General features: G+C 40.7%; 1 protein-coding gene across 5 annotated transcripts in view; it reads right to left on the reverse strand.

Annotated features, from left to right (window-relative positions):
* Positions 1 to 23,706, reverse strand: part of sash1b (SAM and SH3 domain containing 1b) — a 62,933-nt gene that overhangs the window by 1,300 nt on the left and 37,927 nt on the right. For 2 of the 5 annotated variants that reach the window (XM_004540096.5, XM_004540097.5), the window contains exons 3-18: positions 10,796 to 10,924; positions 10,249 to 10,299; positions 9,860 to 9,909; positions 7,489 to 7,529; positions 7,128 to 7,214; positions 6,906 to 7,018; positions 6,448 to 6,546; positions 5,302 to 5,434; positions 4,551 to 4,942; positions 3,891 to 3,965; positions 3,446 to 3,589; positions 3,209 to 3,341; positions 2,805 to 2,974; positions 2,511 to 2,717; positions 1,780 to 1,930; positions 1,139 to 1,270 (exon numbers count right to left, since the gene is read on the reverse strand). In XM_004540096.5, the coding sequence (XP_004540153.3) occupies positions 1,139 to 1,270; positions 1,780 to 1,930; positions 2,511 to 2,717; positions 2,805 to 2,974; positions 3,209 to 3,341; positions 3,446 to 3,589; positions 3,891 to 3,965; positions 4,551 to 4,942; positions 5,302 to 5,434; positions 6,448 to 6,546; positions 6,906 to 7,018; positions 7,128 to 7,214; positions 7,489 to 7,529; positions 9,860 to 9,909; positions 10,249 to 10,299; positions 10,796 to 10,924 (2,107 nt within the window). Of the gene's footprint in view, positions 1 to 122; positions 1,271 to 1,779; positions 1,931 to 2,510; positions 2,718 to 2,804; positions 2,975 to 3,208; positions 3,342 to 3,445; positions 3,590 to 3,890; positions 3,966 to 4,550; positions 4,943 to 5,301; positions 5,435 to 6,447; positions 6,547 to 6,905; positions 7,019 to 7,127; positions 7,215 to 7,488; positions 7,530 to 7,614; positions 8,274 to 9,859; positions 9,910 to 10,248; positions 10,300 to 10,795; positions 10,925 to 14,788; positions 14,931 to 23,706 lie in introns of those variants that run through there. The other 3 variants (XM_004540098.6, XM_012922412.3, XM_004540100.6) reach the window with 3 other exon arrangements.

Here is a 23,706-nt window from a genome sequence, read left to right on the forward strand (position 1 = left end):
CAGAGCAGGGAGTCTTGGAAAGTGTCTACTTTGAAATTACACCAAAGAGAAAAAAGTCAAAACAAGCAGCTAAATGTGCACTAAAATGAACGATGGGTAAAAGAAAAGCAGCAAGCAGTCAGTTGTGGTAAAGCATGGAGCGATTTATTCCTCACACTCAACCACGACAGAAGCACACTTCAGAAAATGCTGAGACTTCAGGGCCCAAACATGCCACACTTCAATGAGAAGTTGGTTAAACGTTTTAAAGTAGCCCTAAGCCCTCTGCATTTTTGTGCATTTACAATGATACAAAATGCCTTATTTTAAACACTTACACTGTTAAGTAAATATTTTAATTCTGCTGCAATATGCAGTCTTCAGGCACGTGATAAAATATTGTGCAACATTAGGTTTTACTGGACTAAAAAAAATAAAATAAAATACACACACAAACATCAGAATCTTAAAGGAAATACACTTTAAGGTGAGGCTGATCTGACATCTTAGTCCAATCACGTAACATTCAGAAAGCATAGCTCTTTGCATTTCGACAGTTTGTAGACTTAAGTCTAAAGAGAAAACCACTGTAAGCATGATACAGCTGTGAATAAAGCGAGCACTTACTGCAAAAATGTACTGTTTTTAATGTAAGTAGACCTAAAGCTTGTTTAAACACTCATCACACAACAGCCACCACTTTCAGCAAATGCAAAAACCACCACACAAGTCAACACTGCGGATCTATTTGTAGATCTGCAAGCTGCTCTGCACGCAGCTTCTTCCAAGGCCTGAAAAATGTCACTGCTCAGCTCAACATCAAGTAAATTTGCTAGTCCCTTGTTACCTGTCCTCTGTATTATGTTAAGGCAAGTGATGCCAACTTTCAGAAGCACTGAACAGACACGTGACCGCAAAACAGTTTGATTCAGTGATGCAGAAACAGAAAAAAGCATGACGATGCTTGAGGGAAGAAAAAAACAAACAAACATGAAGCGCTAGAAGTAAATGCGACGACAGCTGAGTCTTTCCAGAAGAGCTTGGAAACGGAATCTGGTGGATTGGAATGCTTGAGCTGGAGAGTCTTTCTAGACAGGGATGAGGCAGAGGAGGGCTGAAGAAGCGTACAGTGTTCACAGGCGGGTCAGGCTGTCATTACCGTTCTCCAGGTTCTCATTACTCTCGTAGCAGCCAGAGTCTCGCGGGGAGTCTCCCAAGAGGCCACGCCTGTCCGGCAGCAGCTTCTCCTGTGAGCTTTCAGACTGACCGCTTCGCTCTGGGTCGCTGCTTCCTGCAATGCACAACGCCGCCACCAGGGGCATGACAGTCAAAAGAAAGTCGTGCAAAACTGTGACTTCCAAGTCTAAACATGCATTCTTTCCGATGGCCAGCAGGGGGCAACTACTCAGACTTTGTTAGAAGAAAAAATGCCCCTCAGTCTCTTTACTTTGTGACCTCAAACAATTTCCCGATGTTATGATCCCAGTTGCTAGTTTCAAGCCATACATGAATTAAATGGTAAAATTTTGCAAATTACTGTGGCTATTTGAGTTAAAGAGGATTATGCAGGATTTGTTCATTTATTCTTCAAAATTTAACTATTAAACCATGAGATGCAGCAACAACAGAAAAAATGTCTACAGAAGCTGAAACCAAACTCGGACTGTGTGTCTACTGCAGACAGTATTTAGATACCGATCTGTACATCTAAACCCTCAAATATTCTAATTTGAAATGTGGCCCTTGGATTGAGGACGTTTCTATGATAGAGCGAGACTTTCTATTGTTTGTCTGACCCACCATCATATTCTTGCAGCAGCTCCACAGCGGTGAGCAACACGGCTCTGTGTTGCGAGTCTGTGATGTTGAGTTCGTCCAGGTCCTCCTCCTCTAGCAACTTAAATGTGTCTAGATCCTCGTAACCGTTAAAAAGAAAGGTGGGCAGGTGCTCCTGTAGAAAGGCGATAATAAAAGGTGCACAAACAGATCCATTAAAATATGTAAGAGGGATGCCATTTGAGCATGCACATCTTGCAAAACAAATATGAAGTTAGCTTAATTTTAAAATTTCCCAACACAGATGAAAATGAAAAATAATCTATTTAAGCTACAGGTAAAAGTTGTAAGTTTGACATTTTAGAAAATACTCCTATTGGCCTGCTGTGAGTAAGGTGAAGCTTAAGACTGAGAGGAGAGGGAAGCATCATACAAAATAAAGGCAAATCTCACTAACATGTTAAAACTCTTAATATATAACTATCACTTATATACTTACATATAACTAGTTGCTTTTGCACTTTATTTCCCCATTGATTTAACAAACAGTATGTAACACCTTACTAGTGAGGAGGTGGGGGAATAATGTTAGTCTGTACAGATTTGAAGGTGGTTGCTGTTATCAACTCTCAAAAAGAAAGCAAGTAAGTGTACTTCCCCTGAATGTCAAACTGTTCCTTTAAATAGAGCTAAAGCCAATCACATGCAAGTATTTTAGTCACTGCTTTTAATCACAAATGTACGCCTTTCTTTACTTTGAGGTTGATGCGATCAAGCAGTTCCTCCACAGAGGTGGGTTTGGGTTGCCGGGCCTTTCTCCTCCTGCGTGTTTTCTTGGGCTTCACCTCCTCTTCGTTCAGAACATCCACATAAATGAACTTGAAGGTTCCGACTTTACCGTTGAGCATCCCCATCCACGTACCCATCGGAGGCTTACTAATGATTTCGATGATGTCTCCGCTCTGCGAATCGAGATAAGCTGAGCTTGAGTTTTTTTGTTTTTCAGTACGAGCTCATATCTAAGTAGTGAGCAATATAACATAGCCTACCTTCAGCTTTAGGGAGTCGTTGTCATAGGGACTTGGAGTGAAATCTGTGTGAACCAGAGCACGTCCACAGAAGGGTCCACGGTAAGGCAGCTCGTCTTCCTCTCCGTCCTCAGACTTCACACTCTCTCTGTTGCTGTTGGAGGAGTCGGTGGTGCCCACCGTCTGACCACCTGCACGAATCAGAAAAGAAGATGTCACATCAAGACCACAAGTTATCATGGGTCTGTTAGTATCTGAAAAATATTATAAATGTTCTTCTTTACTTCAGGAGTTAGTTTTTTTTTAACCACAGATGAATACAGCGAGATCAGAATGTTTAGACTACTTCAAAAGCGATAAACATCAAACATCAAGTTTAAACAAATACTGAGAGTTATTAAAATATACACGACACACAGACATACTCATGGAACTCTGTCCGCTGAGAGAACTCCTCAGGCTTTCCACGGACCCTCCTGGCTTCAGTTTGGGCTTCTCCAAAGAGTCAGAGTCTATCTGAGGCGAGTGAGGGCAGCTGGAAGAGCGATCTGGACTTGACTGGAAGATATAAGGACAAAAAAAACCATTTATTACACTTGCTTAAAAATCCTCACACCCATACTTTACAATGATAACACACATAAATGCTTCTAAAAACATACCTGCTCAGAGAGAGAACTATGGTATCGCTTGGAAATGTGTTTGCGCATCGTCTCTCTCACAGACTTGACTTTTTTACCCAGAGAGATACGAGGTGTTGGTGGGAATTTAACGCCATCTCTCAAATCCCCGTCTCCAGTTTTGATCTAATTTACAAACACAGAGAAGTAAAAAGGATGGAAATAAGTAAATCAGATTAAACTTATAATTCATATTTATTTAGATAGCTTTAGGATTCCTTGCACAGCTTATATATTTTAATAAATCTTGTGTACTTCACATTTACTTTCATATCTGTGTCACAAATTTTTATGGCTCTCTATTTAATTTCATCGTTTTTGATCCATTCTTGTTGCACACAGTGGGCTACACAATACTGCATATATTCTCTACATATTACAGACAATAAAGTTGACTTTGATTCAGGTCACATTTAGTGCCACATACAGTGTTATCGTTCTCAGGGCTGACTGCAGTCACTGAGCGGTTGGTCAGGTCGAATCCTCCAAAGCTAGAAGCTCTCTGTGAAAACACAAGAGAAAGCAAGAAATGAGATTTTAGAGCACGGTCTGTCTTCTGCTGCAGGTGCAATTGTTCCCACCATTTATGCTTTTAAGCCACAAGAATAACAACATAAGGCTGACATAGAGAAATGAATAAATAAAAAGACAGTGTTATGGAAAATGTACACGTCTAGTGGTTTGTTAGTTCCTGAGGTTGCTTATTATTCATTCTTAAATAGACTTCAACTATGTTTACGTTTAACCAAGATCAGTGATGGTGTATGGTACCACTGATAGGCACCAGTCTTGTTTAGTTAAGCATTAATCCCGAGTTTCTGTACAAATACAAGACAACAAGAAGATAAGAATAAATGAGGCTATTATGTACAAACTGTGACATGTTTAGGAATTTAGAACTTTATGTGAGTGTGCCAGACTCTCTTTCAAACTAAAAGGCCAGTTTAAATGGGCAGTTTGTTGTTGCCTCATTGAGACGCTTAAATAATGGTACCAATGGTGCAAACTCACTAACAATGGAGGTGAAAGGATTCGTTACTAAACAATCTAGACTGCAGTCTTTATTTAAATGTGCCTGTGTACTCACCCCGTGGTGACTGAGTGGGTTGAGGACCGGGTGACGCAGCGCGCCATCGGTCACCGAGCGTGCAATTTTGGGTTCCTCACTGCAGCCCTCTGTTTCAGAAAAAGAAGAGCCTTCGCCTGGCTCCCGCACCTCCCCTGCTATGTTGGTCTCCTGGTGAATAGGGCTACCACTAGACTTGCTCAAGGTCTGGAAGGTCTTTTGGCTACTGCAGGTGTCCACACTGCTGGATGACGGCGAGGTGGTCAGGCTGTCCGGGTCTCGGTTATAGGAGAGTTGCTCCTGCAGGGTTGAAGCCAGGGAGTCCACTGGACAGACTAAAGGTTTCCTCTGCAAACCTGAATATAGAGAGATGCTGGCATCTCCACAGGGAAGGCCATCTGCATTCAGGCTCTCTGGTGGGTAAAAAGAGAACAGAAGAGAGTTTATTAACAAATCTAATAAAATCAGCAACTGCATTTATTAATTATTTGATAATAGCTGCAATTTGTGAGCCATTCATGGTCAATACTAAAGAAATAAGATTGTTACAGCATCTACTGCTTCAGAGAGCTTTTCCAATCTGCCAATAAAACTGTATTTGATACTTTTATCTTTGGAAACTTGCCAGATTGTGGTTTTTGAGCATTATTTAAAGCAGGGGAAAAGTAAAAACATGCTATAAATATGCCACATAAATGCCACATTCAGCACTGCGGTGTGCCACACTGCTTCCTCTACCACATTAGATACTATCTGAGAGTAGTTTTAGTACCCTCTGCTCCAGGCCTCTTAGACTCATCAATCCTGATCAGCTTCTTCTTCGTTTTCCGGGTTGAGTTGACCAGCTTGTGGAGCCTCCTGAATGTGACAGATTCCTCTTGTTCATTGTCTGACAGGTCGCAGGGCTGATGGAAAAGAATATTAAGAACTATATTAATAGACAACATCTGTAACAACACTTTGGCTCTGAGGCCTAATATTCTCAGTAGGTCAGGAGATATTATGCAACACTTTTGCTTTTTGTATACTACAGTGTGCAAGCCTAAAACTGTGAGCTATCTTAATTACTCTCATTTCTAGTAACTCATCAGCGTACTTGCTGTGGATGCTTTGCAACTATCTGTTGTAGAAGCTTGTAGCTTAATATAAATATATGTGGTAGGAAACCACAGTGATGACACTGGGGCCCCGTGCAGAGAGCTAACACATACACAGTGGGTCACAGCAGACTAAAAAAAGCCTTCTATGTACAGAAAATTAAATAGCTATCTGCTTGGAAATCACCTTAACCATTATCTGAAAATGTCAGTGGTGCATTTGCAGTCTTGGGTCATGCATGCTGAGCACTATCTGCTGACCAAAACATCAGCGGCATGCATCTCTCAGAACAGACATCGTGAGACCAAATGAAAGCTGATTAGCAGCTTGAAATATACAATAGAAGTTCAGAGTTAGAAGGAAGGATTTTTATTTTACAAAGGTCACATAAATACAAAAAAAAGAGAAGAGTGAGATTGATACATATAGTAAAGAGAAACAGTCAGGCCATACAGACTAATGTGAAAAATGTGCCCTGAACCTGAGCCCCCTAATCACCCCACCCACGCATAATAGAGCTGCAGCCTGCATAACAGAGCCCTGTGCTGAATCCACCCGCTCACCACAGCACAATAGGGGGTTAGGGCTTTGACAGCAATGAATAGAAGCTCGTCCAATGCCCTGCAGTTGGGAAAGGACCCTGAGCTGCAGGGCTTTAGAGGGGCCCTGGTTCATCATCGGGACAGAGCGAAAAAGAAAACGGCACTGTCAACGCCTCAGCAGCGTTGGCACGGGTAAATCGGAGGTCCTCATGCACAACACACTGTCTGAAGTAGCGATTCAGCATTAAAAAGCAAATAAGATGCCCTTAGAGACTTACGTTACAGCTGAACGACTCATTTGGGGTACTGGAGGGATCAGTGGACTCTGTGAGATCAGCCTTGTATGTCTGTCTGTTTTGTATTTCAAACTCCTTCAGCTGCAAAAAAAGAATGAGCCTGTTAGTTAATGATGTAGATTTAGAGTCTATTATGAGGAGCCAATCAGTCAAAGAGGAAGTAATCCTGGAAAATGTAGTATGTAGTATTTTATGATGAATTATAAAAATTACATGATATTCACTGTGCAGATTAAACCCTAGTTTGACCATATATCTGCATAAGATTAAATCGTGCCAGGACTTTTTTTTGTGATGCATGGATACAAAGTTTCCGACAATATGATAAGACTTTCTTGTAGTTTATCCATAAAAATGTGTGTTTTTCCCCCACAAGGTCAAAGTAACACAGCAGCTGGATAATCTAAGGTTGAGTTTCTCTGGGATGCAGAACATCCTACCCGTGCCAGGGCTTCCTCTATGGAGATCATGTTTTCCTTCACCATCATCATCAGCTGAATTCGCTCCTCATCACTCATCGTAACTTCACTGGCCACAAACCCAACATCATCACCTGCAAAAATTAGCAATGACACCTTACATTAAGGAACACGACGAAATTTAAGAAAAATTCTTAATGTCAAAAAAACCAAAAGCATTTTTTTCATGTTTATTTGAGGTACCTTTTGAGATCTGACGAACGACACCCTTCTGGGACTTCTTGAAACTTTGCCAAAAAGACTTGCTCTTTCGTTTTCCATCCCATTTTCCTATTACATATAAACCAATTTTAGCACAGGAGAAATTAAAAACACAACAACAAAACAGATTCAAAGTATAATCACCCCAAATTGATAAACAGGTAAACAATAAAGTAGTATGGTAAGGGAAAGAATTCCTTCCATTTCTCCAGAAGAAATAAATGAACAAATCTTAGTGGTGATTAGGAAAGATTAAGTGTGTAAATGAACATGTGAAAACTCATATTTATTTAATATAGAATAAAAAATGAAAACAAAATACACCAGTCAAGTTTGGACTTACCTCCTGATCCATCGTCCGAGCTGGATTTGTGAACAGGAAACCTAAAAATTAACAAAAAATATTCAGTTAATCAGAAAAGCTCGAATAAAAAACAAACAAACATCAAACTAAAGAACACGACACTACCTGCTGTCCAAAGTTATTTTCTTCATCTTTTTTACTGCTATCCCACCATTTCCCCTAACAACTCAACTTCAGATTTAAAAAAAAATTAAATTAAAATAAACTAAAATAAAAAAACAAACAAACAAAAAAAACACACTGTGCCTCAAGACACTAGCATCACATTAGAGGCAAATCAAACAGACTGGCTCGCTCTTGGCCGATGAACACCGATCAGTGCTCTGCGTCCGTCTCTGGAACAATGGAGCACTGTTCTTGTCCGTTTGGGGTTTTGCAGCAGCGGCGGCACCAACGTGGCCTCTGCATTCCCTGCACACGTTCACTCTCTCTTTCTGCCTCTCTCTTCATCTCTCTGGACTGTTTGTTTGTGTCCGTCTTTCTCACAGCCTCTCTCTGTTCACGCTTGTTTGTGGTCATTCACTTTGAAGCCAGATCAAGTTTATGCTTTTAAATCGGAAGTCATGGGTTTATTCCTGATTATAGAGTTGCTTAGTAATATTTTAAATGCTGCTTTGTTTGTTTTGTTATTGATTTGTATTAGTTGTGTGTCAGCCTGGTTTAAGGTTACTGTATCCAGAGTACGCAGGTACTGTGCAAAAGTCTTATGCTTCTCAACTTTCTTTATATTTTGCTAGGAAAATTGGAAAATGGGTGCAGCAACTGAACGATGTGCAAACAGAGTTTATTTAGGCCTGTGTCAGGCTGGCAACCTGTGCAGTATGAACCCCGCTTCTCGCCCTATAGTAGCTGGGGTCGTCTCCAGCCCTCTGCAACCCTGAACTGGATTAGCAGAAGCGAATGGATGTATGTACAATTCCACTCAGCTTTAAAGCTGATATTTGGTATGACCACCTTTATTCTTCAAAAGCCTGAACTCTCTCAGGTGAGCTTTCTTGTAATCTCTTTAACTAGTCTTCAGAAATAGTTCTCAGTGGTTCTTAAAGGACATTGACAGCTCTTCTCTGGATGTTGGCTGGCCTTTCAAGATGATCCCACACTGCTTGTTGAGTAGTTGAGGTCCTGATATGTGTTCCATTGTGTGTTTTTCTATCCAGGTATGCTTTTACAATATTGGCAGTGCGCTTGTGATCATTATTAGTCTAAAAAAAAAAAAAAAGAAACTTCTTCTCAAAGTTGAAGGAATCATGAACAAAGGTCTTCAACATCACTGGCTGAAATGCAGATTAAAAAGGTGACAGTCTCTCTACTGTGTCTCACTTCATAACACCACTTGCCACTGATTATGTGTTCAGTCCTTGTGTAATTTGGCACCGCTCAAAGCTCATATTCCATTCCTTAATAATGGCTTCTTGACAGCCACCCTACTGAGACCATTTCTAATGAGACTTCAGTAAGTTCTGTAAAAACACCTTCAAAAATTACGGGAAAGTCTGTCTTGTTGAAAGCAAAACATAAAGAAATAATTGGTGGCTCAATACTTTTGCACATTACATATTGAAGATAAGCTCCAACTATTTTGTGCAGATGTTATTAAATGCTCCCATTTACCACAGGAAATAGCATAAAGACTCCTCATGCACTGTGAGAAAGAAAGCATTATGAGAGGACCGTGCCTTGATTGTGAACTTTAAAAAGATATCATTGAAATCATTTTTAAAAAGTGTAAAAGAAGCATGCTTGTTTCCAAAAAGGAGCCCTAATTTTGCTGATAGTCGCATTCATGAAATTCCTATGGAGTGATCCCACTAGGGGGCAGAGTAGGATTCCTGCTAATCCCGTTCTAACAGGAATTACACAGTTCCATCCCCGTCCAGGTTCTGAATAAAACAGGCCTCTTTGCAATGATAATTAAATCCTGAAAAACGAGAACAGCTATTACTCAACTTTCAGGAAACTTTTACATCTGCACAAACAAATCTAATAAAATCAATATGTCGCTTTCTCATTACTCGTCATATAAATTATTCGATCTTATTCAGCTTTCCAATGACAAAACGTGACTAATCTTCAAAATGTTTCCAAAGAAACAATGAAAGGAAGGAAGGACGTTTAGAGGTTACACAGAAATACTTCATAAATGTGACACCAGGAAACAGAGGAAATGCACGTGTCCACGGGGCGGTGGAGATCACACAGGAAGAGTCATAGCAGTGCAGCTTCCAGAAGTCATGGACTTTAAATTTAAATCATCTTTTCCTCGATACTTCCTCACAATACTTCCCAAAGTCAGGGAAGCTGTGCTATACTCATGTATAGGGTTATTTTTATATGTATATATTCTTTATACCTTCTTTCGGTCTCCGGAGTCGACATGGTGCTGCTGAGTCCTAGAGATTCCTAAGGAGATGAAAAACACATGTTAAATATACATATATACAGGGAATGGCAAATCTTTTTCTACTCAGCTGGATCAAAGTCCAGACATTCACCAAACCTAAAAACTTCCATATATAACTTGTCATACGTCATCATGTTTTAGGATCTACTTCCAAGAACAGTGTCAAGGCCAGTTCTTTTCCCGGCAGTCACTCGGATGTTACTTTGTGGCCTAGTACACTGACTCGGGATAAATCATGACTAGCCAATTCCTCTGCCTCTTATCAGCCTGTCTGCTGACACACGGAAAAGGAAGTTGCCTTCTCCCGGGGTCTGACACGCTCAGAGCTGGACACTCACCTGGATCTGTGAGCGCAGCTGCACTGATGTGGCCACTGAGTCAATCGTTCCCTGAAACACACATACACGGGAAGTGGAGGAGTAAATCATAGTGTCATCATAACATAAGAACAGACAAAATTTTCATTTGACTGAATCACCCAAAAGGTGACTCAGTCAAAAGGTTAACCTAAGGTAAAAAACCAAAAGTCAGAATCAGAAACTAAAAACAAGTTGCAGTGAAGACCCAACCTCAGGGACAGCTCTGCATGTGAGAAAATATGCTTACTCACTTTCATGCAAGATGAGAAAATCAGTAAGGGATCTATTTATTGTAGAGCCGCTAACTTACATAAGCAAAAATACAATGTGGTAACGTGACTTTTAAAAAGTGCAGGTAGGCAGATTTTGTCCCCTTCTGCTTGCATGAGGCCTGAAAACAGCTGGGCTAAGTTCAGAGTGAATAAACAGCTGACTAATGGATACGAATGCACTAATATACATTTCTCAATAGTTCCACACTAAACCTTAAACCCTGATCCTAATGGACAAGAAAAAGACAATTTACCATCTCTGCATCTTGCACTACTTTGCGTTTCCGTAGCTCCTCCATCCTTTCGCATACGTCACTGAGGGAGGTGCCGTAATACTGAGAGTACTCCTGAGCCAGGTCATCTAGGTTCCCCACCGTGCCATCCTGCAAGAGAGGGATTCACACTGGCACTCAGATACGAGCACAGATCAGGAGAGGAAAGCGACACCCGGTGAGGGTTGACCAAGATACTGAACAGCAGGCAACCACTGTAAACATGAAGCCATTGTTTGAAAGTTTAGCACTGACACCAGTAACATAGACAGCCAGGAACCACTGAGATAAAGCCCCAGGGCATAAGATAACGCATCAAAGACACTCGGCTGCAATACCAACTCTGTTTGCACCAGCTTATCATCTTCCTGCCCGGTGACCCCATCCCACCTCCTCAGCCCTCCTTAGACCTGACCTCAAGGCCAGAAGAGGCAGCGTGTGACGCAACTGCAACACTCACTCTGCTCTCACAGTCATCGGGACTTGACTTAAGAGGCCACGGTTCAGTCTTCCGTAAATCAGGAGAAGCAGAATCACTCAGTGGGATCGTGAGTCTTTGCCCTGACACACAGCTCGTTCTCCTGCATGTAACCCCCTTTTTGGTTTCCTTCAATTGTAAAAGCTGGATGCTGTGTGCCTCTTGTTGTGTGGGAAGATAATAAATCACAGAATCTGTGCTGAGCTTTGTGCTTCAGTGACCCTTGGGATCAGGAATTAACACATTGTGGGAATTTTCTTTTCATGGAAATGATTCTAGATCTAAACAGGAAGTTTTAAATCAGAAGAATTTAAAGTAACTCTCAAAAAATACTGTTAATGTTTGTTATCATGACCAACCCATATAAGCTTTCTGCTCACAAAACAACCTTCCCTCTTTTACAAAAAAAATTCATATAACACCTGTGATAGAGGATCACTAAACCAAAAAAAACAACAAAACAAAACAAAAAAACTAAATTGTGATGGTTTTTGTTTGCCTTTAACATTTGGAGACACGCTAAAAACACTACAACATTATCATATCACCCTTTAAGCTTGTTGGAGTCACATAGGTCTAGCAGACACGGGGCAACATTAGCATTCATTTGAAATGGTGTTTCTTCCCACCTGGGGAGTGTAAATCCTCATGCATTCTGCTTTAAGCTCAGTTTCTGTCTTTTATTTGGGTGGAGACTCGTTACTAGTCTCCACCATGTTCCCAGCTTGTTGCCAACTCTGTCTGCGAGGTGCTAAGCAGGAAGCGTCCAGTAACTTTATAGAAGTTTCTCAATGAAGACAGCTGCCTGCCTGTGATGTCTAGGAAGTGATGGTGTGAGAGTGGTGAAAGTAAACAATAAGATTCTCTGTAGTCTCACGGGAAAACTGCAGAGTGAGGTGATATTTCTTTGTGGACTTGCCTGTAACCGTGCCTACAGTTCTTTCTAACAAGTTAATTCATGTCTCACAGGTCCCCAGACGGTGTATTTTCAACTCAGGATACTTCACAGGTTGGTGAGGGAGCACATTCAATTAGGGGAATCTATCAGACGACCTGGACGACACAATATATATTACAGACACATTACACATGCATTGCAACCCTGAACTTGTCTAGGCATCACCCCATCAGCCAGTTTTGACATTAAATGTCTGAACTTGCCAGTAACATTTAGTACAAAGCATGTGAAAGGTCTGATTTGACCCATGTGAAATTATTGCAGGAGTTGGTTTTTTTTGAGAAAGAAACTGCAGATGATGTTGCAGCATGATTCTCCAGATTCTTATTGAGCTCATGCATGAAAATGGCTCCGAAATTTCTCTCTCACTGAATATTTATTTGTAATTATAGCTAAAATAGTTTTTATGTTATTTAAATGGTGATTCTCTAAAACAATGGCATGGTTATAGAAACCAGGATTAAAGCAGTGTGTTTGTGTAGGTAAGAAGAAGAGGAGCGAGAAAACTTAAAGAAATCGGATCACCTTTTTTCAAGTGCCTAAGGAAAAAGAGTTGTAAGGGACAACAGGTTTTACTTTCAGTCAATGAGCTGTAAATGTTGATGCATTTACTGCTCGCTGACAAAAATAAAAATAATCTATTGCAGCTTCAGTTCCTGAAATACTAGTAATAAAGCAAGTCTGTTGTGTCTGCTCTTTGAGCCAATAACATGATTTGCATTTCTTTTCTCATGACTTGGACATTTTATAGTTAGAAGAAAACACTGGCAAATAAATAACAATGGGAGACTTTGGCTCCACATTTGGAATTAAAGAGGGTGGGTCTGTGATACCCAGGGAACTGTTTACCAGCAGGGGGTTGGGGTTGTGGTCGTTTGTGCTTATCAGGTTTTGACATTGCAACCAGCTGCAATCCTGAAAGGCTCATTCCGAGACGCAGTTTGTGGTCTATATGGGGGGTGGGGTGACTAAGTAACTAAGGGATGGAGAAAAAAAATATACGTGTGAACAAATACAAGGAAAGCGAGGTGGACAAAATCTAATTAAATTTAGTGAGTAAAGTAAGTGAGTCTACTAATTTCTCCCCATGTAATTAACAACTGTGCATGAAAATGTCAGAAATCAACAGCGATGGTAAACCTGCAAAAACAGAAGATGTAGGAAGACAGCTGGTCATGACGTCTAGTCATGATTTAAGTCAAACTGTGTTCGTAATCGCCGTCCAGAATGTTCATAAGCTGTTTCACGCATGTTTATTATCTTGCTTCACTCATGCCATATCCTGAAGGCATGCAAATGGGCCTGCAGAAAACAGCCCTCTGCAGTGAAAAGTAATACTGTGGGCCCACTTGTCTTGTGTCATGATGGACTCTAACTGCCTCAACTGTCCAGAAGAGAGGCCCATTCATTTGGTAAATGACATGCCCCCGAGTCCAAGAAGGCTTGAAAATCTGGCTGCTTTTCATATAGAGGAGGAACAAGGCTTAGGCCGACTGAGAAGCTCTGCACTGTGCCTGGCTGCAGTCGCTCTTCTGCCTCCGACTGCCACTGGTTCACATAAACAGCCCATTGTAAAGCAGCCACATGACACTGCGGCGCCCTAAGTGCTTATTACGCATGGTGGATGTCTAGTGTATACTTCCCTGTTATAGACAAATCTAAACACAACTTAAGTATACAGTCAGAAAAGTGAGCTGAACGTTAAATCGAATAAACAATCTCGCACATTCTTCCTCGGAGATGACTGACAAAAATACTGCAGCGTGCTTGAAATTCAACTGTTTCCAAATTAGCAGAGTCTGCGCCAAAACTGTAGCATGAGACATCGACCACAGAGGCTGGAAAAGGAGAGCGTGGTGTCACGTTTCTCGAGCAATAAGCATCTCATGGGCAGACAAAAGATCCACATGCCCCCAGGACCAAGAGTGTCTAATGAGTGTTTTTACAGTTCCTCTGGCTTGCCTTAACCACACCTGGGTCACAAAGTATCAGCAAATGTTTTTTTTTTTTTAATCCTGCTCTGAGACAGAAATGTAGGTCACGTTATGTCAGAGGTCAATATGTCGAGTATGAGAAGGTCGACATAGTTCTAAAGATCATAAGATCTTCTTTTAGGTGAATTAGTGAAATCTGAGTTAAGTTCTGTGCTCTGATCACCAGATCTACAATGTGAAAAAGTCCATGTCTGCATCTATTTTAACAACCTTTTATTTACTAAAGCCTTGTGTTTGATTTGAACAGCTTAATTCAAACCAAATGACACTGTATGGTTACAGTTCAGCAGGGGACCTAATAAAGATCACTACATGCCTTCAACACATTACACTGAGTGATGTTTCAAAGGATCATGTGAGGACAAGCACCGACTTGGTTAATAACTTACTAACAAAAGCATTTGAAAGCACAGAAAGATTCAAAAGCAAAAACCAAGAGCAGAAAAAAGGCAACACGAATTCAGAGATCCTCTTGTTAATCTACAGAAAACTACCACCTCCGACCATAGCGCCGCATTCCGGGACATACATAAAAATACACTCACCGCAAACAGACATCTGTGTGCCAACAGCAGCCATCCAGTAGTTGCTCTTTAGTTCCACCACAGTTCTGTAAGTGAATGGCTCCCTTTGAATACTTAACTCAGTTTAAAGAGTGGAGGACAATACATCCTGAAGTAAAGGGGAGGGCAGTCCAGCGTGCATAAATTAGAGGGGGAGAGGGGGAGGGCAGGTTGGGGGGAGTTACAACCACATTTGACGCTGCTGCTGCTGCTGGGTGGGGCACTGTACTCTCTCCAGCTGCAGCCCACAGGGACTGGCTGACTCACATGTTCAAATAAACCACCACCTCTCAGTGTATGAAAGTGTGGCTGCATGTTTATGTCTGCAGTGGAGTTGGGAGAGTGATACATCAGGGGATTTTTTTCAAGTGTGGTTGCTGGTCATGAATGTCTCCCTCTGCTGATATGGAGGCTCTTCAGATCACACCTTAGCAGATGTGCACCCCAGGGGGTACTTCTGCTGTAGGCATGGGATGAATGGAAAGATTAGTAAACCAACTAAATGAGTGCATCTATAAATGATTAAAATAAATCGGTAAGTGTCAAAAGAGATTAGTAGTAATTGGTATAGCTGGTTAAAAGGACAGCACAAGTTTATCTATACTACTAATAGATTTAACAGCAGTACAAAAACAGCTATTACTGACATTCATTTAGCTGAATGTATTTGCTACGATTGAATAGAAAAATTAATCCAAACATTCACAGCTGGACTGGATGAAAAGTTATTTTGAAAAATTACAAGTGTTGAAGAAGAGCCCAGCAGTCTTTTTCCTCTTTAATGATCACCTTACAGAAAAGGGAATAACATGAACCATAATGAAAAGGTACAAAGAAACAATCCATATGACAGATCAATAATCCGGATGGTCCTCAGATGTCAGCCAGCATACAGTTTTTGCCCTAATTTACCAGCAGGTGGCAGCAAATAGCAGCTCTGTCTCCCCAACTATTAGTTACTGGGCCGCCACATAAAAGGGCGGTGAAGGTAATGACAGTGGGACGAAGAGCCAAGTAAACTGGACATACTAGTTTCAAGGCGGTGACCTCATTTGCTTGCAGTATTAGTCAGTCAGATTAACCCAGATTCTCTTTGTCTAATCGTGACCCTACACGCAGGATGTGTATTATTCATCCTGCGTGACTGACCAGTGACTCCAGAGCAGCAAGTACCAGCAGCAGCAGGAGGTACCAATACCAGAGTCAGATCAGTGGCAGGAGGCTGCAGATTATGCCGAGCTGCAGATGGATGGTGGAGATGTTCGAGGGCTACGTTGAGCGTGCGGTGCCAAAGGGCCGAGGCAACTGATGCCAGAAAGGGCAGTTTTCCGCCTGGCTACACAGCGGCGGGCTGCTTGTCACCTCGGAGCACAGGAGAAGCCAGAGATTGACGCCATCTCCTTTTCTATCACCGTCAAGTCTCCTGACTGTGTGCGCGCCAGCTCTGTGTGCCCGAGCGCTCCTCTGAGCTTTGATCCCCGAGGAGATCGCTCCGTGCGAGAGACACATTCATCTGCGTATCTTTCAAAGGCAAATCATGTCATCGCACCTATCATTGTTCATCAGCTGCATATAAAAATTAAATACAGAATATAATATTAGTTAGCTGAGACGGTGCACCTAAAATGTGACCATAGCAGTAGAAATGATGAGTTTATCCAGTCCTGTTTGTACAGGAAAGGTCTTAATCAGACCACACAGGAGATTAAATATTAAAACTGGAATCATAAGGATTTCAAATGCTCTCCTCCTTGAATTGTAGGTGAATCACTGATTGCATTTAAATGTACACTTCTGTATAGTTATTGTGTTTAACATTATATTTACAGCGCATATATCTTTCCTATCAGTCTGTATTGTATTCACATAATGCTACATACATAAAATATATCCTGAGGATGTTACTTTATTCTGCTCCAATGGTTCAACTGCTACGGCTGCTTTTATCTATACAGTCAGTACATTTTGTGTTGTTGACAAGCTAAAAGATGCCTAAATTTACATTATCTATACTTAAATAAAAGACATTTTTAAAGCTTCAAGATGACAGCAGCAATATTTATTATAACCTAAAACACTAGTGTGTATTCCAGAATACCTAAAGGCCTCGTCTAGATCGACAGCCCAAGGGTCCCCTAAAGAGAGAGAGCGGGGGGGGGGGGGGAAGAGCTTAACTATTCAGGTCTGAGTGGTTAAGTGGATTTTGACAAGTCCCAAAGGGGAGTTTGATGAGAAGGGTCACACTATGACATACACGCTGTCAGTCACACACAGACAGAAGGAAAGGAGGATACCTGGCCTTGTTTGAACTGCATTAGCGAGGTCTCAGGCACACAGCTCTGTTCCCACTTCTCGTGCTGTCAGTCACTGAGCAACTGCTTACAGATACAAAAGGCTAGCTTCACTGCATAGGACTTTTTGGTCCTTCTGCAATAAAACAGAATTGACTGCAAGCAGGTTTTCTCACATTGCAAGAAGGTGCATGGACAGATTTTTCGAAGAGAAAAAAAAGAAAAGAAAAAAAAAAGCCGATTAAAACCACCCCTGTTGTCTTCAGGCAATGGAGACAAATATAAAGATCATGCCACAAAGGGAAAGCAGCCAGGGACCCTGATTTAAAAAAAAAAAAAAAAAAAGGGTGCATGTGAAACGCCTAAGAAGATTAAAAGGGCAGACAGGAGGCACAGAACCAACCTTTTGTCTACAAGACTAACTCTTGCAAATCCCAATGGGATTTTAAACATTAGCTGAAATCACACAGGATAGATTTAAGTGCAGGAAACTACAGACTCCAACAACTACCCGGCTATGAACTGCAACACAATGCACATCTGGAAATATGTATCATGTATAATTATAAAAGCATCTTGTAGATTGTTCTGGATCTTGTTTTGAAGTATCTTGTGGATTGTCGCTGCTCCTTGGAGCATGTTTAATTCAAAGTTTAAATGGCGAATTATCTCCTTTAAATTTCAGTTAAATTACATGGATGGAAATCCTCTGTGTATTTAATCCCTGCTGGATGGCAGTGCGTTTGTGGTCTGAGTGGCATGTAGATTGTTCCCATTCCTTCGAGCATGTTTAATTCAAGGCTGCTGAGAACAAGAAAGAAAGATGAAAAAACAAAACAAAAACTGTGCATACCGCTCCTTTAAAATTCAACAAAGTTCATACCAAGAAACGCCATGTGTATTCATACGTCGTAAAAGGCTCTGTGAATGGTTCTGGGTTTGTCATGAAGTAGCTGTGGATTACTCATGTTCCTTGGACCATATTTAATTCAAAAGTGCTGAAATCACTTCATCTGCCCCTCACCCCAGTGCTCGGGTAATTACCCTTGTGCGGCTGCGCTGCGCTCCCTCGAGATGTGAGAGTCAGCTCGCAACGTCTATGGCTGCATCGGGTAAGGGGCTCCGCTCACCCCTCACGAGAGCCCGACACCCGCTGATCCTCCTGAGACGCAACGCAGGAGTCAAGGGTAGCTGTCAATCACGAAACGTAAGATCGCGAAGCCTCAGAATGAGGTCATTCTTCATGGTGTGAAAGCAAGAAAAGTGGCCTAAAAGCAGGAGAGAGAAAAAACCCTCTGGTGGGCTTTTCTCTTTTAAACATTTCATGGGAAAAAACACGGAAAGGAGGATTACAGCACAGTGCACAGCAGTAAGTGATATGAAGAGTAGCAGCAGACTAGAGCTATGGCCAGAGAACAGATTAGAGCAACCTAGGATGAGTGAGTAAGCACAGACTGGTAAAACTCTGTTATTTTAACATTTAATCTGCCAGTCAAATAAAAGAGCATAAGAAATACCAAGAATATGAGAAGGCTCAGTTTTGAAATCAATATATGCTTTGGAACAAGAGAGAAACCTAACAACTTTTTAAAAATGTACTTAATTTTTTTAAAAATCACCAATTTAAAACATTCTATGGAAGGCCGTTTCTGCCACAACCCCCCCCCCAAAAAAACCCAAAACAAAACCATGTATCCATGTTATAACTCAAAATTTCGGTTTATTAACTCAAAACTTCGACTTATTAACTCAAAATTTGGAGAAACATAACTCGAAATTTAGAGTTAGCTCTGCCAATCAGTAATCTACGTGAATGAGGTCACTTTCTTGTTACCCGGAAGCATATGCGCAGACTAATGCTCACTCAAAACCAGATCGCAACAAATTGGCGCTTTCGCGAGTACGTTTGCGGATAGTAACGCAATGTGATTCAGCTAATAACACAATGATTTTATCATTTTTGAAGCCACGCTGAAAATACTCAGCAATCTGTGGATTCATGACTGGATGTAATACTGGTAGCTTAGCTGTAGCATTTGCAGCTGAGGGCTTCAGCTTCCGGGTAACAAGGAAATGACGTCATTCATGTAGATTACTGATTAGCAGCACTCGAAATTTCGAGTTAATAAGTCAAAATTACGAGAAAATAACTCGAAATTTCGAGTAATGGATCCTTTTTTTTGTGGCGGAAAGGTTCTTCCATAACATTCAAAAATCCAATTAAAGCTAAAAGTTTCTGGGAGTTAACGGTTACATATTGATAAAACCGGCACAGTATGTTTCCAAGTTTTGAGTCGAACTCTACTAACAAGCAGAAGCTGATGGAAGACAACTGATGCACAAACAATCCAGACGAAGCAGTATGTCGACATAAATACACTTCTATAACAGTAACCGTTTTTGTTCATAGTGATGTTTCCAAATAGATCCTTTTTCTGAATATGCAAACTGGTTGCTGCCTGTCTAAACCAATCACTCTGTACATGTCCAAACAAGAATCCGCTTCCCAAGATAAGGGACCATAGAGGTTGGGAGTGGCCATCAGCCTGCCCAAGCTCACACAGCTTAAGAGATGGGGAACATCCCAGAAAGGCCACCAGTGCAATACACAACTCCAGTATTGATACAGGTTGATATTCTTGGGTTATACAGAAAAACAAAAATAATTTGTTAGCAGTGAATTTAAAAAACTAGTTAGCAACATAATAATACCACCTCCATGCTCAGCTGCAACAGACGATCGGTAAACCATAGAGCTGAAGCAGTATGCTATAACAGCGATCCCAAACCTTTTTTGCGCCACGGACCGGTTTAATGTCAGACAATTTTTTCACGGTATCGTGGATAAATTCAACAAAATAAAATGATACAACCAAGACAAAAACTGTGGTATTTTCTAAATATAAAATTAAAAATGAATTCACTGTGTAATTGTTTAACTTTATTAGCAGCAGCTTCCTGAAACGCGCCAACAACATTGAAAGTAACATCCTCCTTTCTGCACCCTTTCTGCTCTCTGGTTGCTAAGGTAAAGCGTAAATATTTCTTTCAAAATAAGACACACGACTACAACACAGGAAAAGACCAAGAAACCCATAAATTTCACACCCGAGCCTCAACTCTCGTGACCTGGTACCAAATGACTGGTCCGTAGCCCGGGGGTTGGGGACCACTGTGCTATAACACCTATGATGGTACGATTTCCACATTAGCCCAAGGATCCGCTAAAAATATACATATAATCACCAACCACTTTATTAGGTACACGTGTTCAACTGTTTGTTAATGCAAATATTTAATATGTTGATCACTCAATTGGCTCATCAAAAGCTTGGAAAAGAGTGCAAAGATGCTGTTGGTATGGCGAGTCGTGATTTCTGCTGCAATATTAATTAAGATAAGCTCAGAATTTAGTGCAAACAACATGAAAGCATGGAGCCACCCTGCCTTGTATCAACAGCTCCGGCTGATGACGATGGTAGTGTAATGATGTGGGGAATACATTTGTGACACACTTTGGGGTCCTTAGTACCAAATGAGCATCACTTAAAATGAGTGGAAAATGAGAATGAGCTCACTGTACTCAAATGGCCTCCACTGTCAGCAGATCTCTATCCCGCAGAGCACCTTTGGGATGTGGTGGAAAGTGAGTTTCTTATGAATGTGCAGCTGAGAAATCTGCAGCAGCTGGGTGATGCCATCATGTCAATATGGACCAAAATCTGAGGAATGTTTCTAATACCTTGTGGAATGAAGGCAGTTCTGAAGGAAGGAGGTCAAACGCAGTACGCAACAAGATGCATGTAATTCCACACTCTGTAATAGGCTAATAATATCAGATGGCAGTTGACATACTTGGCTGACCTGACTCTAGACACAAACAGAAGACTATTTACCTTGCAATGAGCCATGCTTCACGGAGAGTGACGTGCATTTGAACTACATTTTCTTGGGAAGCAACTAAAGCTCACTGTGGAAATTCCTGAGTAAGATATTCCTGACATTCTTTGTCTAGCCAGATCCAGTGTTTCCTCTACACACGCCAGATGGCTTTCTCCTCTGGGAGATCTTTTTGTCAGGGACCTGCATCTTCAAACCTCAATGATGAGATTCCCATGTTCAGAAAACTGTTCTCACTGATTGCACATGCCTCTTATGACAGAAGCATACAGAGCTGCTGACAACCATTCCTGTCCAACTCGATTTGCCTCCTCCAAACTCTCAGTGTGGTTGATTGGTCTCCTCCACTGTCATTCCAAGGACATCCACCTTTCAGCCATTAATGGATGCAAACCGCAGCTAGTCAAACATGCTCTGATGTCATGAAAAACTCCAAGACAAACACTCAAGAAAGGTATTTCCATCAGTGGTTGTTCTTGTGATGCTCTTCTTGTAATGCAGCTTTTAAAACTTGATTTCTTACGTTCAAACATTCACATCAACACTGTAAAATTATTACAGTGAAAGCATACTTAACTCTAACGTAGTGCACTTTCCTTACACTTATTTTTATGTCTAAAACAAAGGGGGTTATGGTAAAGGAAAAAAATGCATGACAAAATGCTTCACATTTCTGGCTTAGTGAGTAAATATACATAGTCACTCACCAGAATTGATTGCTTGCTCAGTATCTGCCCTTTTCCCCAAGATGACATCAGGTAAAGTGTTGAGATTTTCTCAGCCTCACTCTTCAATCAATATACCCTATTAAAGTTTCATGTAATTTAAAAATATTTATTTAATAGTAAAATGCCACAGTGGCTGTTGCACAGTGTGAAGATGATGTTTTTTTTCCTCCTGCTGTTTCCCAATGAGGGTTTAGTTCGAGCCAAAGGAATCTTTTAAAGCCAGTTTTGACAGTTTGTTACATTTACTCAGACATAACATACATTTATGAAGACATTTAAAAGTCATTGTATTCCCATTATTCCTATGTTGTCAAAACAAACAAGAAACAGTTTTTAAAAGCTTGACCTTGAAATAGACATCAGATGTCAAATCTCACATGGTATTTTAACTCTATGCTTTAACTTCATATGTTGAAAATATACACCACACCACACTTGTAAGAACCATGATTGTTAAGTTATATTGGTTTTTGTCCATTTTTGGCTAATAAATCATCGAGTTGACCTTCGATGGAAGCCAAATCTTAATAAACTTAACATCTCCTCACTCTATACCCTTACAAATCTTATCAAATTTCATTTAAAACTCTTCAAGTGATCTTGTTTGTAAACCGAATGACATGCACATAAACACTAATATAAGTTTGTACTTATAATTACCTCCTTGGTAAATATGAAACTAGCTATACTGTGAGGATAAAACTTTAAATGGCTTCATTAAACAGTCGTGAAAAAGAGAATTTCACTGAATTCTCTGCAGTGTTTTGAAAAACTAAGTAGACCCCATGAATCAACAGCTTGCAGAACTACTTTCACTAGAAATAACTAAGAAATCCTTTTCTGTATTACCTTATCAGTCCCTCGCATCATTGTGCAGGAATTCTGGCCTACTCGTCTTTATAATGTCGCTCCAATTCATTGAGGTTTGCAGGCATTTGTTTATGCACAGCTCAAAGTCCTGCAAAGGCATCTCAATTGCGGTCTGGGCTTGGACTGACTGAGCCATTGCAACCAGTCAATCCAATCTTTTCCTTCTCAGCCCCTGTTTGATGATCTTCAGATCAAGATCCTGTAAGATGATCCAGTTTCAGCCAAGCTTTAGCTGTCAGACAGATGGCTTCACATTTGACTCTAGAATACTTTGGTCTACAGAGGAGTTCATGGCCATCTCAATGACTGTTTAGTGTCCAGGTCCTGCAGCTGCAAAACAAACCCAAATTATCACCCCTTCATCTCCGTGTTTGACAGCTGGTATGAAGTGTTTGTTCCGATGTGCTGTGATTGTTCCCCCCCCCCCTAAATGCATGCTGTCATGTCCTTTAAGAGAGAACAAGCTTTCTCCCCGTCTGCTTCTCTAAAATGTTACATGAAAATGCACGAGACGACCTTTCAAACAAGCCATACTTCAGTCTTTTTCTAATTGTGCCGTCATGAATTTTTGCATTTAACATGTTAACTGTAGACTCTCAGAGGCAGCTCTAGGCATGTTGTAACTTTACCTTTTATAACTAATGTATACGATTCAGATAAAATGACCTTTTACAAATTGTATTTTCGAACTTAAATGGTTTTACAACAACTTTCATTAGATAAAAACACAACTGCCACTATGTTAATCATTCTACAACTATTTCTACTTCTTTCTGTTTTTCTTTAAATATTATCAGTCCCCTCTCAACTAACTAAAATGTCACATAAAAATAAGCTCCTGCATGAGAGCATCTGAGGAGCCATGTTGTATAAGTGTTATATTAACTTTAACAATGCAAAATGCTTAAACCGTATCAAAAACAAGCAAAAGCACTCAGGAAAAGAAATTCAATAATCAAATGAATGCACTGTAAGCTCTCTACCTGCACAGCTGACTCTACAATCCACATAATACTTTAAGTGGCTCCTAAATGCATTTTACATCAATTGATAACTACTAATCATACATACAGAACGACTATCTCTACCCCTCACTCTAGCACTTTCGTCA

This window comes from Maylandia zebra, linkage group LG19 (assembly GCF_041146795.1).
Source record: "Maylandia zebra isolate NMK-2024a linkage group LG19, Mzebra_GT3a, whole genome shotgun sequence".
NCBI classification, from domain to species: domain Eukaryota; kingdom Metazoa; phylum Chordata; class Actinopteri; order Cichliformes; family Cichlidae; genus Maylandia; species Maylandia zebra.